The 12,359-nt window shown below is 39.3% G+C and overlaps 1 protein-coding gene across 1 annotated transcript in view; it reads left to right on the forward strand.

The window, feature by feature from the left end:
- Positions 1-12,359, forward strand: part of LOC104076150 (hemicentin-1-like) — a gene marked incomplete at both ends in the record, with an annotated part of 142,926 nt that overhangs the window by 99,513 nt on the left and 31,054 nt on the right. The window contains 9 exons of the mRNA XM_009576914.1: positions 1,628-1,900; positions 3,006-3,101; positions 3,511-3,705; positions 4,793-4,923; positions 5,601-5,748; positions 6,259-6,385; positions 7,401-7,555; positions 10,199-10,477; positions 11,093-11,374. Of these exons, the coding sequence (XP_009575209.1) occupies positions 1,628-1,900; positions 3,006-3,101; positions 3,511-3,705; positions 4,793-4,923; positions 5,601-5,748; positions 6,259-6,385; positions 7,401-7,555; positions 10,199-10,477; positions 11,093-11,374 (1,686 nt within the window). The remainder of the gene's footprint in view (positions 1-1,627; positions 1,901-3,005; positions 3,102-3,510; positions 3,706-4,792; positions 4,924-5,600; positions 5,749-6,258; positions 6,386-7,400; positions 7,556-10,198; positions 10,478-11,092; positions 11,375-12,359) is intronic.

Raw genomic sequence — 12,359 nt, forward strand, 5'->3', positions numbered from 1 at the left:
TATCAACACTGTTTTCAGCACAAATCCAAAGCATAGCCCCATACCAGCTACTATAAAGAAAATTAACTGTATCCCAGCCAAAACCAGCACAAGGTGTCTGGTTGCTCTTGCTCAAGCTAGGACCCATGTCCCCTTCCCTCTCCTTCTTACCATAGATCATCACATGCTCACTCCCTTGTCTCTCTCCTACTATCCCCTTACTGGGGTCCCAACTACGGTCTCTTAACCGCTTACACAATGTCCCGTGTTGTTAGCTCCGTGCTCTCTCATTTATTCCTTCTTACCTGTGTCAGACAGAAACAGATTGTGGCACATGTACCTCCTGCCAGTGCTGAAGCACATAGGAGAGTGGGTGCAGGAGCCGTGGCCTGGCACAGCCCAGATGAGGCTGATCAATGGTAATTGTGGGTGTATAGATAGTTCTCCTGTGGTTCATGTAGAGTTTGGAAGTTTTGCTGCCAATGCCTGTTGCCAGTACACGTCTTTGAAGTGGATTACATACCACGAATGTATCCTGTCCCCAGCAGCTCTGAAACCTTCAGACTACACTAATACAATTACAATGGCTGTAATAGCCTACTGTCTGGTTCTGTGTTTAGAGAAGTCTGGTATCAGTGCACATCTTTGTTTATCTGTAATTGTACATTAACAGAGAGTCTGGAAAAATGGTACTTGTTATTGTTTCAGACATTCTTTATAAGTCTTTTTATTGTCAACGATCCTTAGAAAGAAAAATATTGTGGCAAAAGAGTTATGTTGGATTTATATTATTCTTTGGGACCAGCAAAATCTCTTCCAGTCATATTTTATCTCCTTGTCCGAACTTGTGTTTGGAAGCATGCAAAGATCAGGGATTAGAGGAAGGAAATTAAAATGTCAAAAGGAAAATGTAATTAACTTTATCATAAAAGCTTTTGAATTCTTCTGTATTATGAAGAGGCAGTACCCATAGCTCTTCGAATGTGCTAAGTATAATACTACACTACTCCTGGAAGTCATGCAGTAAAATTTGAAATGTAGCTTCTTCAAATAAGTTAAGCAGTATGGTATTGTACATCCTATCCTATGCAGAGAACATGCAGGTCTGCTTCCTTAGTCACCTGAGGGAATTTGGTTTCAGTGAATAAAGAAGGACATTTTCTAAAATGGCAACAACGGAAAAGAATTTCATAGAATCACAGAAGGGTTAGGGTTGGAAGGGACCTTTAAAGGTCATCTAGTCCAACCCCCCTGCGATAGGCAGGAACATCTTCAACCAGACCAGGTTGCTCAGAGCCCCGTCCAACCTGACCTTGAATGTTCCCAGGGATGGGGCATCTACCACCTCTCTGGGCAACCTGTGCCAGTGTTTCACCACCCTCATTGCAAACAATTTCTTCCTTATATCTAGTCTGAATCTACCCTCTTTGAGTTTGAAACCATTCCCCCTTGTCCTGTCGCAAGAGGCCCTGCTAAAAAGTCTGTCCCCGACTTTCTTATAAGCCCCCTTTAAGTACTGAAAGGCTGCAATAAGGTCTCCCCAAAGCCGCCTCTTCTTCAGGCTGAACAACCACAACTCTCTCAGCCTTAAGAATGATCTTGACATCATTTTCTTCACATTACTGTGGACTAAACTTGTCTTCCTTAGTTCCTCCAAAGATACAGCGTGGGCCTCGAGTTTTGAAAGTCCAGGCTGGCCACAGAGTTGACATACCCTGCAGTGCCCAGGGGATCCCTCCCCCAACAATCACTTGGTTCAAAGGCAGAAGTGCTGTGCCGATAGATGGTGGGCAGTTTATCCACAGCCTGGATGGAGCTCTAAGCATCAGCAACGTCCAGCTTCCCGATGCCGGAATCTACAAGTGTGTCGCTAATAACGTAGCGGGTAGTGACGCGTCGGAGATAACCGTACAAGTTCAAGGTATTTATGTTAGGGCTGTAATCTTGCCTCCTGCCCTGGCTAGGTATAATTTCATACCAGTGCTGTCTGGTTTATGTTTTGGAGAGCAATGCTCTTTGCTGTTGACTGGTACATGATGCAAAATCCAAATCTGTTTTAGATGTTATGTTCTGATGTTAATTAAGGAAAATTAGAATAGGCAAATAGTCTTTGGAGAGTTTGCAGAAACAAGAAAAAGAAACTCAAAATATATTACTTTTTTTTTTTTAATAAAAAAAAAATCATCAAGCTACTTACGATTTGGGTTTGTAGTAGGTAATTAAAATCAGATTCCAGTATGGGAAACCTCTTTTTCAAATATTATCTCCATGTGTTCAGATGTCTCACATTTTCAGTGACTGTCTCTGAACCTCAAAGCCTGGTGTCACAGCTTTGAATGGAACTGGAATTTTGCATGAGCTGAAGTTGAGCTCTTCGCTTAGTTAGTATGCTATTGAAATGGTGATGGGGCAACAATGGTCAACGTGCCAATTTAAATATGTAGTATAATTCCTCACTTGATGGGCTGACATATATCAATGTAGCATGAGTAACATAAACTAAGCAGGAATTATTTCTTCTTTGTAACAGTTAAAGGCAACATTCCGATCCTTTTGGGTTAGAGGTGCTGAGAACCGCTTGTTACAAACAACAAAGAACTGCCAGTAACTTTATTTAATTATAAATAATATTCTTTGTATAGTCTCAGTCCGCACACAAGTTTAAAATGAGATGCAAGAATAAAGGATGGAAGTAGTACTAATATGTGGTATGAGAAAAAACAGCTTAAATAGTATTTTTCAGATTTTGCAGAAACACTGTCTCTACCTGCAAAACAAATATAGCGGGTTTGAGAGAGAACCAGTTTCAGTCAAATTTGAAAGCCTCTTTGTACTGCTTACTTCCTAAATATTCCCATTGACATCAGGACTGCTTGTGTAGTACACTTCATCAATGTAAAGGGGGTTTATTGGAGTCTCTCCTTGTGTGAAGGAGAGACACTTAGAAGTGTTATGTATTGCCAGACTGTATTTTCACATTTGGAAGCAGAGGTCAAGAATTTTATTGGGGTCTAATTTTCCTTCAGAGTCTCCTACTATTGATGATCTGGACCCTCCATACAATAATCCCTTTCAAGAAAGAGTGGCAAATCAACGCATTGCATTCCCATGCCCAGCAAAAGGTGCGTATCATTGTTACCACCTTACGTGACAAAAGTATATTTTTCTGTTGACCATTGAAAATTACTAAGTTTCTGTGTACTCCTTGTCATGGTAAAAATGTACAGTATTTTCCATATATACTTTATGTGGAAAAATTCAAACTAACAGCGATTTAAATAACCACCATGTACAGAAGTTCTGTGAAAAGTCATTGCTAGCCAACAAGGATATTATAATGTTTAGGACTAAGATTTTTAATGTTAAAATCATATTGTAACAGTCGGGGCTTCCTCTAAGTTTGAAAGCTCATGGCCTCCCTGTGCATTGTTCTTGCCAGTAAGACTTCCAGCAAGCAGTGGGAATTGTTTGAATCTTTCTTATCCTGAGCTGAGCGAACCGTTTCTTGAAGTTTCACCGTTTTCTTGTTAGGTGTTCCAAAGCCTGTCATCAAATGGCTACGTAATGGAAGAGAGCTGACAGGCAGTGAACCAGGGATTTCAATTCTGGATGATGGGACACTGCTGATTATAGCTTCTGTTACACCTTCTGATAATGGAGAGTATATCTGTGTGGCAACCAATGAAGCTGGAAGCACAGAAAGAAAATATAACCTGAAAGTTCATGGTAAATACTAAATACAACTGTTGGGGAACTGTTTTTGAAGAACATCTTCTATTTTATTGTTGGAAATTGCATGCCCCAAATCTGCCTTTGTGCAGTTAAATTATAAAACCTCATAAACTTGCATTTCTATTATTCTGATACTCTCTGTATTTTTTCTATTGTTTCTGTTCTCTGTGACTTTATGCACAAACCATCTGTGTTTTGCTCAAAGAGCTAGATGCATCTCATTTGTGGAGGGCTCTAGTTGTACTTGAAAACTTTAATGCAAATAACAAATGAAGACTTTTGTACTGTAGAAATTAAAGATTGGGTGATAGATCTGCGTTTCAAATCTAAATATGAGAAAAGTTATTTGTCAGAATGAACATAGAATACGAGAATTCTTGCTCCTGATATTCTTCTTCCAGAATCCTAATTGGAAAACAGAAACTCTACAGGTGGCCTTGAGATACGTTTTGATATTTTGCTTCTTACAGAGTACTTTTATGCCAGCCTATTCACTTCCCATGACAGTTAGTTCTGATGCCTGAGCAGGATTATATCCTTATCTTTATTCTGAGAAAAGAGGAATTCCATCTTGTGTGAGCAGGGCTCATCAGTGGGGTTTGAACTTTCTAATCCACCAGATAAGGCCATTCTTTTTGCATTCATAGTGGGACAAATGATAGGCAGATGTTCTTGGAGATGACTGGAGCAGTGAAGAGGAAGGATGACTCTCTGGAATCTGCTTCCTTTATATGCCAAGCAAATAACGTGGGATTTTAAGATTAAGATTAAATTTAAGTTTAAATAAAATTAAATTTAAGATTAAATTTTAAGATTATTCTCTTCAAATGTTGATGGTGATTGTGTTTGAGTGAATTTCCCTGGGAGTCTGTTATTGGGCAAGAGGAGACTGTTTTCTGAGAAAGAGAAGAAAGGGCACAGGGAGATATGTCCAGAGCCAAAAGGCAAATGGAAACGTTGGGGAGGGAATGAAAAAAGTATGAGAAATTCAGATTACAGTGGTCCTTGACTTGGGGGGAAGGAGGAAGTGGGGAATCACTGGAATAGAAGCCTTAATACATGACTTTGAGCTTTCTTGTAGTTCCTCCTGAAATTAGAGATCAAGAAAAGGTGACAAATACATCTGTAGTTGTTCATCACTCTGTAAGTCTCTTCTGCGAAGTATCTGGTAACCCCTTCCCAATCATCTCCTGGTATAAAGAAGATATCCAGGTATGTACGATTAACCTACTTGAAGTAACATAGCCATCGTCAGTCAGTTTTGTGTTGACTTTTGAGTGCTTGGTATGAGAACTCATTTAAAGTAAATACATGTGCATGCCTTTATGTATATTTAAACTGCACTAAGAACACCCACACAGAAAGCCAGCTAAATATGGCTAATCCATTAATTCAGCTGTTCAATAAGTCAAAAGTAAACTTTTTATTTTCAGGATTCCTCTAGGAATTAGACTTAGCAATCTCCCAGTATTGTAGATGCCAGAGTCCTTACACAGGGGACAAATAACGGTATTTTCTCCATTCTGTGGGTGGAGAAATAAGAACTCTTGGAGGTGATTTGGATTCCTCAGGATTATCCTTGAGTCCTATGCTTCCACTTGTAGCTGACAAGTGATAGTTTAAGATGAGGAGAGGGACGCCTTATGCACCTTTGTGACTGACCATTACTGATCGATGAAGAATTTCTTTGGTTTTCCCACTCTCTATTGTATGTTGAGCTACAAGTCATATTGAATAGATTGCAGAAGTTGAGGAGATTAGTGCTGTAACTGAAAGGGGAAACAGATTATCCTTAGACTAAAACTACCATTTTCTTATAAAAATCCAGCTGTGATATTTGGCTGATGTAACTTGGATCACATAAGGCTAATGTCTCGGGTTCTTTTAAGGTTGTGGAAAGCAGTACTCTCCAGATTTTGCACAATGGGAAGATACTGAAGCTCCTTAAAGCTGCTACTGATGATGCTGGACAATATTCATGCAAAGCCATAAATGTAGCAGGAAGTTCTGAGAAGCTGTTTAACCTCGATATACTAGGTTAGTTCCATGTTTTTGGTTTTTGTTTGGGTTTTTGTTTTTGTGTGGGTTTTTTTTTTTTAAGATGGTGATCTGAAAAACAGTTGATAGTTGAGAAGCCATTACATTCAATTTATTATAAATTAATTCTTCCTCTCACTGCCCATTAAATATTGGCTGCTGAAACACTCTTCATGGTGGCTTTTGAAGACTGAAAGTTTGCCGTTCTTGTAGTAACACAGACAAAATGCTGCTTTTCATTTCTGGATTTTGGTCTTTGGTACTTCGTTTTGTATTTTGCATGTACAGCAGTCTAACAGAGGAGTCTTCTTACGTATAGTTCACCAGCACAAGTGTGGAAGTGCTTGTCATGGTAGAAGTGATGATGTGATCCAGGAGGAGTCACTTTGCAGTGAAAAACTAAAGTTGTTTCAAGGGAGTAGCATGATCCACTACTGCATTTCTGCCAGTTTCATAGCATACCTTCCTGGTTAAATACCAGTTCTTCCTGTAATGTTTGTCTTTTTGAAGTTCCACCAAGTATAATAGGTGCTGATACCCCTGGTGAAATTGCAGTCATCCTCAATCAGGAAATCAGTCTGGAATGTAGAGCCAAAGGCTTCCCTTTTCCTGACATTCACTGGTTCAAAGATGGCAAGTAAGTATATTATAGCTTTTGTGATTTGTGTCTAGGTTATTCCTCACTTAGAATGTAGAGGAAGAAGGTGCATTGTACCAGCAAGCTCAGCTTTTAGCTATTTAGTGTTACTGTCAGCAGATAAAATTTGTGGTGGTGTGAGGTGGTAAGTTCTTTAGTCGAAAGTTAGCATCCTGCTTTTCTTTGTGAACTGTCCCGTTACTGACACTGGCACTTGCAGAGCAGATTTACAGTATTTGAAGCCAAACAATGCTTGAACCAAGACAAATGTGACCATTTCTTTGAATTTATTGTATCTGGGTTATTTTAAACATATCATTAGTTAAAATACAGTCGTTTTGCTGACATGATTTTTTCATTGGTAGACAGTACCCATATCAAACATTTTCTAACTAGTGACTTGCACAGTTCTGCATATATACTTTAAAGGTTTTAAAACATTTGTAGCCTGCATGTTTCAATTCTTCATCTCATCTTCTAGGAAAGCATACCAAGAGAAGAATTCTTGGTGGCTTAAATATTAGCTGAAAACCAAAATGGGCTGTGTTTTTTAAATAGTGTTGGTGTTTAACAATGTAGTTCAGTACAGGCATTGGCTAGTACTCACAGATATTCTGATGTGACAATTCCTTATTCTTTTGTATTGGTATGTTGACATTTTCATCTAGCAAATGCAGGCATTTTGTTATCAGCAAAGGACTGTCATGACCTAAGTAATTAGAAAAAGAAACTGAGATCAGGAGTAGGACTCTGGCTCTGATGCTGGCATCCTGGATGACCTGAGTAAAGTACTTTTGTGCTTTGATTTCTTCTAAAAACTAGGAATAAAGTTATTTATAATAGTTTGTCACTTTATGGTGGCTCTTTGGATTAATGCTGTTGCTCTAGTGCTAAATGGTACTCTTTAATGGTACAATTACTGCCATTAAAGGACCCCTTCTTATTACTGTCAGTTTAAATTAATGTTGAAAGGATGGGGTCAGAGTTCTGTGAATCAAAATAATCTCTATTCCAGGCCCTTGTTTTTGGGTGATCCCAATGTTGAGCTTCTGGACAAAGATCAAGTTCTACACATAAAGAGTGCTCGAAGGATTGACAAAGGTCGTTATCAGTGCAGCGCCACCAACACGGCAGGCAAACAAGTTAAGGAGGTCAAGCTGATCATCCATGGTAAGTTTATAGAATGCCTGATCCTAGAAGATCCTTTAATTTTACTCATAAGATTTCTGTTTTGAATGGAGATGCTCAGACAAACATAAATTAAGGTTCTGATCTTGCAAAATTTGTGTATAAATGTAACTTAATAGTCATCTGTCAACAAAGTGATCTTTTTGAGCATTTATGTGTGTCAAGTTAAGTATGGATGTAGTCTTTGCAAGCTTGGCCTTTAAATGGCTTTTATGTGCTTTTTATTAGTTTTTAATTGGTGAAAGCCAAAAATCTTGAAGGGCCATCTCAAATTTTGCTATTAATTAGTTTCAACTGCGTAATTTTATTATCACATTGTGATATATTGTAATGACACAATGTGATGTGTCATTATTTTGATCTGTCTTAGGGAGGAGAAAATTAATTAGAAGAATTTATTTTAATACACTCATGGTCTTATTTTCCTTAACCTAGTGCTAGGAGTAAATTCAGCCAGGAGTAAGTTAAAGTTAGTGCAAAAGTATAAAGTGAAGTGCAAAACCAGTAAGAATCAGACCCAAATAGTCTTTGGAAAAGAATGTTCCAGATGACCTTCAGGTAGTGTGGTATGTCATCTTGCTTAAATTGATGTAAATTAAGGTCATTTATAGCAAGAGAAGAAATGCTAGCATGAGATAACCACGTTAACATTATTATTATTTTTGTGAAGTTTATAGCCCACTGAGTATACTTTTTGTGTTTTCACAAGCAGTGGAGTCTTAGCAAAGACATGGAGAACATACAATTCCTGTGATTAGTGTAGATAAGTTTAATGTAAATTAGGAGATTATCAGTTGGGAGAAAAGGAGGGGAAAGATTCCTGGAAGAAGGAAGAAGTAGCTTTTGAAGGAAGACTTCAAAAAAGACAAGAGAAGAAGTTTTTCAATTTGGAAAACAAAGAACGCGTGAAAGCCCAGACAGACCTGTAAACTGAGAGAACACAGTGCTATCAGAAATTAGGGGGAAACAAGTGCAGAAATATATAGGTGAGATAGCACTTTTGTGCCCAGAGTGTGACATGTAGGAATTTGAATCTGTGAGCCGTTAAGCTGATGAGTCCTCATTTGCTATGGATTTGCTTCTGAAGATTTTGTGTCTTTTCTTCTGATAACTGTGAACTTATAAAACATTATTTCCCTCATCTGGGACGTTTCTGAAGCATGGAGCAACCACATGCACAGAAAAAATGCCTGTACACAAATCATAGTGAAGTCTTCTTCCATCGGGAGCAAAGAAAATGCTGTGAGGACTTGCAGGTGATTGTGGCTGTTGTGAGATTAGAGGAATAAAAAACCCCACACAAATAAAATCCTCGCAGATGACTAGACCTTACTTCAGGTTCTACAGGAGAGAGGTGAATTTGTGATAGTAGAATGGAATCTTTCTTTACGTTTAAATTTCTCATGAATTCTGGCCAAACAGAAGCCTACGGAGTAAGTGAGGGACTTAGATGCTAATTCTTGCTAGTTCTTACTTTGTTTTAGCTGTTTAGCCCTACTTTTGGCGTTGATATTTTCCCAAAACACCATGTTAAAACTGTTCCCCATCTCTGTGGATGAAAGTATTTGCTGATAGAGAAATGCATTCGCCTTTGAACTGGGTGTGTTTCAGCATATTTTATAGGTTTGTGTATTTTTGCACACAAATTATTTAATTAGGAAATTATTTCATCATGGTTTGATGATCTGCAAGACCCATCTTATAGGTGTAGATCCATTCACTGACACTTTGCTTTACATTTCTGCAGTGGCATTTCAAATGAACGCTATGGAAGTCAGTGGAAGTCTAGGATATACTGAGCATGTTTGGCAGCAGAGGAGTTAATGAGTCTGCCAGATGTGTCTGGTACTTTCAGCAGTCATAAATTTAGTTGTTGCCAATTGCACTGTGTTTTTATTACTTCTACAGAGATTTACGAACTCTTTATATTGGCTGATTTACACGAGAGCTTGTTTGCTAGAAAAATCTGAGTACTGCTGCTGCCTAGCGAGCAAGGGAAATGACTATGGGCCAAAAGTTTCAAAAATAGGAGCATAAAGCTAGACTGTTAAGCTCATATTTAGTCTCAAAGTAAGTGACTTCATCTTCAGAAGTTTTGAGTACTGAGCAGTTCCCAGTCGTAGAGGCTCTTGGATGTATGTATGCAGGTCACTGTTCCTTGTTGGGAGGATGCGCCTCCCAAGGTACACAGGGATTGCTCTTTCCCCCTCAGAGCCAGGGAAGAGGCCGAGCCATGCCCAAATGCATTGCAGGGCGCATGGAGGCCCAGCACATGTTGGAGCCTAGAAGGTAAAATGTTTCCGGGTACCTCTAGTGGGGCAACAATGCTTTGCAGTGCCCCTTGCTGTGTTACTTGTTTCTTAAGTATATGGTGGCCCTTTGATGTTAGATTCCTTTTATGTTGTGTTCACTTCATGCTTTCAATGCTCGGTGTGCCCCAGAGAATTGAACAGGCAATGCATAACTCTGCTGTGAAAAAAACAAACAAAAAACACAGGAAGGGTTGGAAGTCTGATTAAGCTAAAATCTTTTATTCTTACAGCATTCTAATGTTTAATCTATTTAAATCTACACAGAGTTGTATACTAAGGCTTTTTAATACTGTTGTTTTGTCTTTTGAAATAGTCCCTCCTAGTATTAAAGGAGGGAATATTACCACAGAGGTGTCGGCGCTTCTTAACAATCTTATAAATTTGGAATGCGAAACCAAGGGAATCCCTGTTCCTACTATTACATGGTACAAAGATGGACGCCCAATTATTTCCAGCCCCCAAGCTCTGTATGTGGATAGAGGGCAATTCCTGCAGATACCTCGGGCCCAAGTATCAGATTCTGCAAAGTACACTTGCCGCGTGACCAATGCCGCTGGAGCTGCTGAAAAAATATATGACGTGGATGTCTATGGTAAGCAAGAGTTTATTGAACTTGGTTATTTGCCATGTTACAGGAAGTGAGTTTTGAAAGCTTTTCTGCCTTCGTAACGTCAGCAGCCTTTACAGGCCTGTCAAGGGTGAACAGCAGTCAATTGTTGCGTTTAAAGACTGGCCTGTGTTAGCAGGTCCGTGTAGAGGGAGCTTTACATTCTATGCTTTCCGTGACTCTCAAAAAGCTCTTGACTTCAGGGGCCTTGATACCATGCTTTAGTGAAGTATCAAAACTATTTCTTCTCCATGTATCCTTTCTCTCTCGCATGTGCATGTTGAACAACACTTACCTGAAATACCCACTCTGGGTGGGATCTTTAGCGTACTGTTTTAAGACCTTTAGATTTAGTTCTTCCGTCTCACAGCCCTGCAGATCCTCTATTTCATACAACTGGTCAATATTGAACTACATCGTTTGAATTCTCTGTTTCCCCTTTGTCTTGGCTTGCCCCGGTAGCAAATTCTCACATGAAATTGTGCGTGACATAATGGCATATAGAGCCAAAGTGAGTGGGGAGGAACTAACCCATTTGCTCTTAATACATTTTCTGGCTACAGAATTAATCACTTGCAATATATTGTTTTCTTTCTACAGTTCCTCCAGTAATTGAGGGCGATGCTGACACAGCCCAGAACAGGCAGGTGGTTGCTGGCAATTCACTGACGTTAGAGTGTAAAGCTGCTGGAAACCCTCCGCCTCTCCTTACCTGGTTAAAAGATGGTGTGCCTGTGAAAGCAAGCGACAACCTCCGCGTTGTATCTGGTGGGAAGAAGCTGGAGATTCTGAATGCCATTGAGGCCGACCGGGGCCAGTATTTGTGTGTGGCCACAAGCATAGCTGGAGAACAAGAAATCAAATACGAAGTTGAAATCTTAGGTGTGTGAGCAACAGAACTACTGATTTATCAGATTTCCATAAACCTAGTAAAGCATGGCTTTATTTTTGTTGGTATTGTTATATGAAAGGTCAGTTAGTCAAGTTGCGTACTTAGTTAAACCCAGGCACTCCGCACTTCTGTCCAGCGTTATGGGACAGCTTGAAGAATCTTACTTTCAGGTTAGTTCTTGAAGAATTTTTGTGCATGTGGTAGGTAAATATTATCCTCAGGAATCTTTAAAATTCTTCTAACTTGCCTGTCTAGAAGAAAATCATAGATATGAAAGGAATCCATTAAAAAATATCACTGAGTGGTTGCCTCTGGGGAAAGAACACCCGTCTCTGAATTTGAGCTGTGTTGTGCAAATTTTGAACCTTTCATGAAGATTTTTTTTCTCCTTTTTCCATTGAATCCTTTTCCACGGTCTGAATCTCAGCAGTCCCTTCTGAATGTCTCTAGGTAAATGAGTTATAAAATGTTAATCATATTCTCCTGACATGGAAGGGTTTAAGAACTTTAAAGGCCTGATTTTTAGGCTTTGAACTGCCCTCTTGAAGAACATTGCATACTGTTGCATGCAGATGTAGAGCATCCATTCTGCCGCTCCGGGTATATCTCACTGTTCTTGCTGGTCAGTGAAGGAGCTGGGAGGAGCTGTATGGCAGTGCTTCCTCCTCCTGCGGTAGAATGAGACAGGGTGAAGACGACCTGGAAGAGGGTCCTCTGCACCTTTGTTTTCTCCTTCTGCTGACAGAGGGTGCTAAAAGTCCTGCCCCCCCAACCCCATTCACAAGGTTGTTCAGACAGAATTTGGAAAAAACAAGCAAGAAACAGTAAAAAAGAATGAGAAGAGTAACTTGAAGCCACAAAATATGATTGGGTAGATGTTTTTCTTCAAAAAGGAACAGTGATGAGCTGCAAATCTGTATGTGTCCCAAAGTGAGATAGATGCCAAGATTTTTTTTTTTTTTTTTTTTTTAACAT

Source organism: Fulmarus glacialis, unplaced genomic scaffold (genome assembly GCF_000690835.1).
Source record: "Fulmarus glacialis isolate BGI_N327 unplaced genomic scaffold, ASM69083v1 scaffold974, whole genome shotgun sequence".
Classification (NCBI taxonomy): Eukaryota; Metazoa; Chordata; class Aves; order Procellariiformes; family Procellariidae; genus Fulmarus; species Fulmarus glacialis.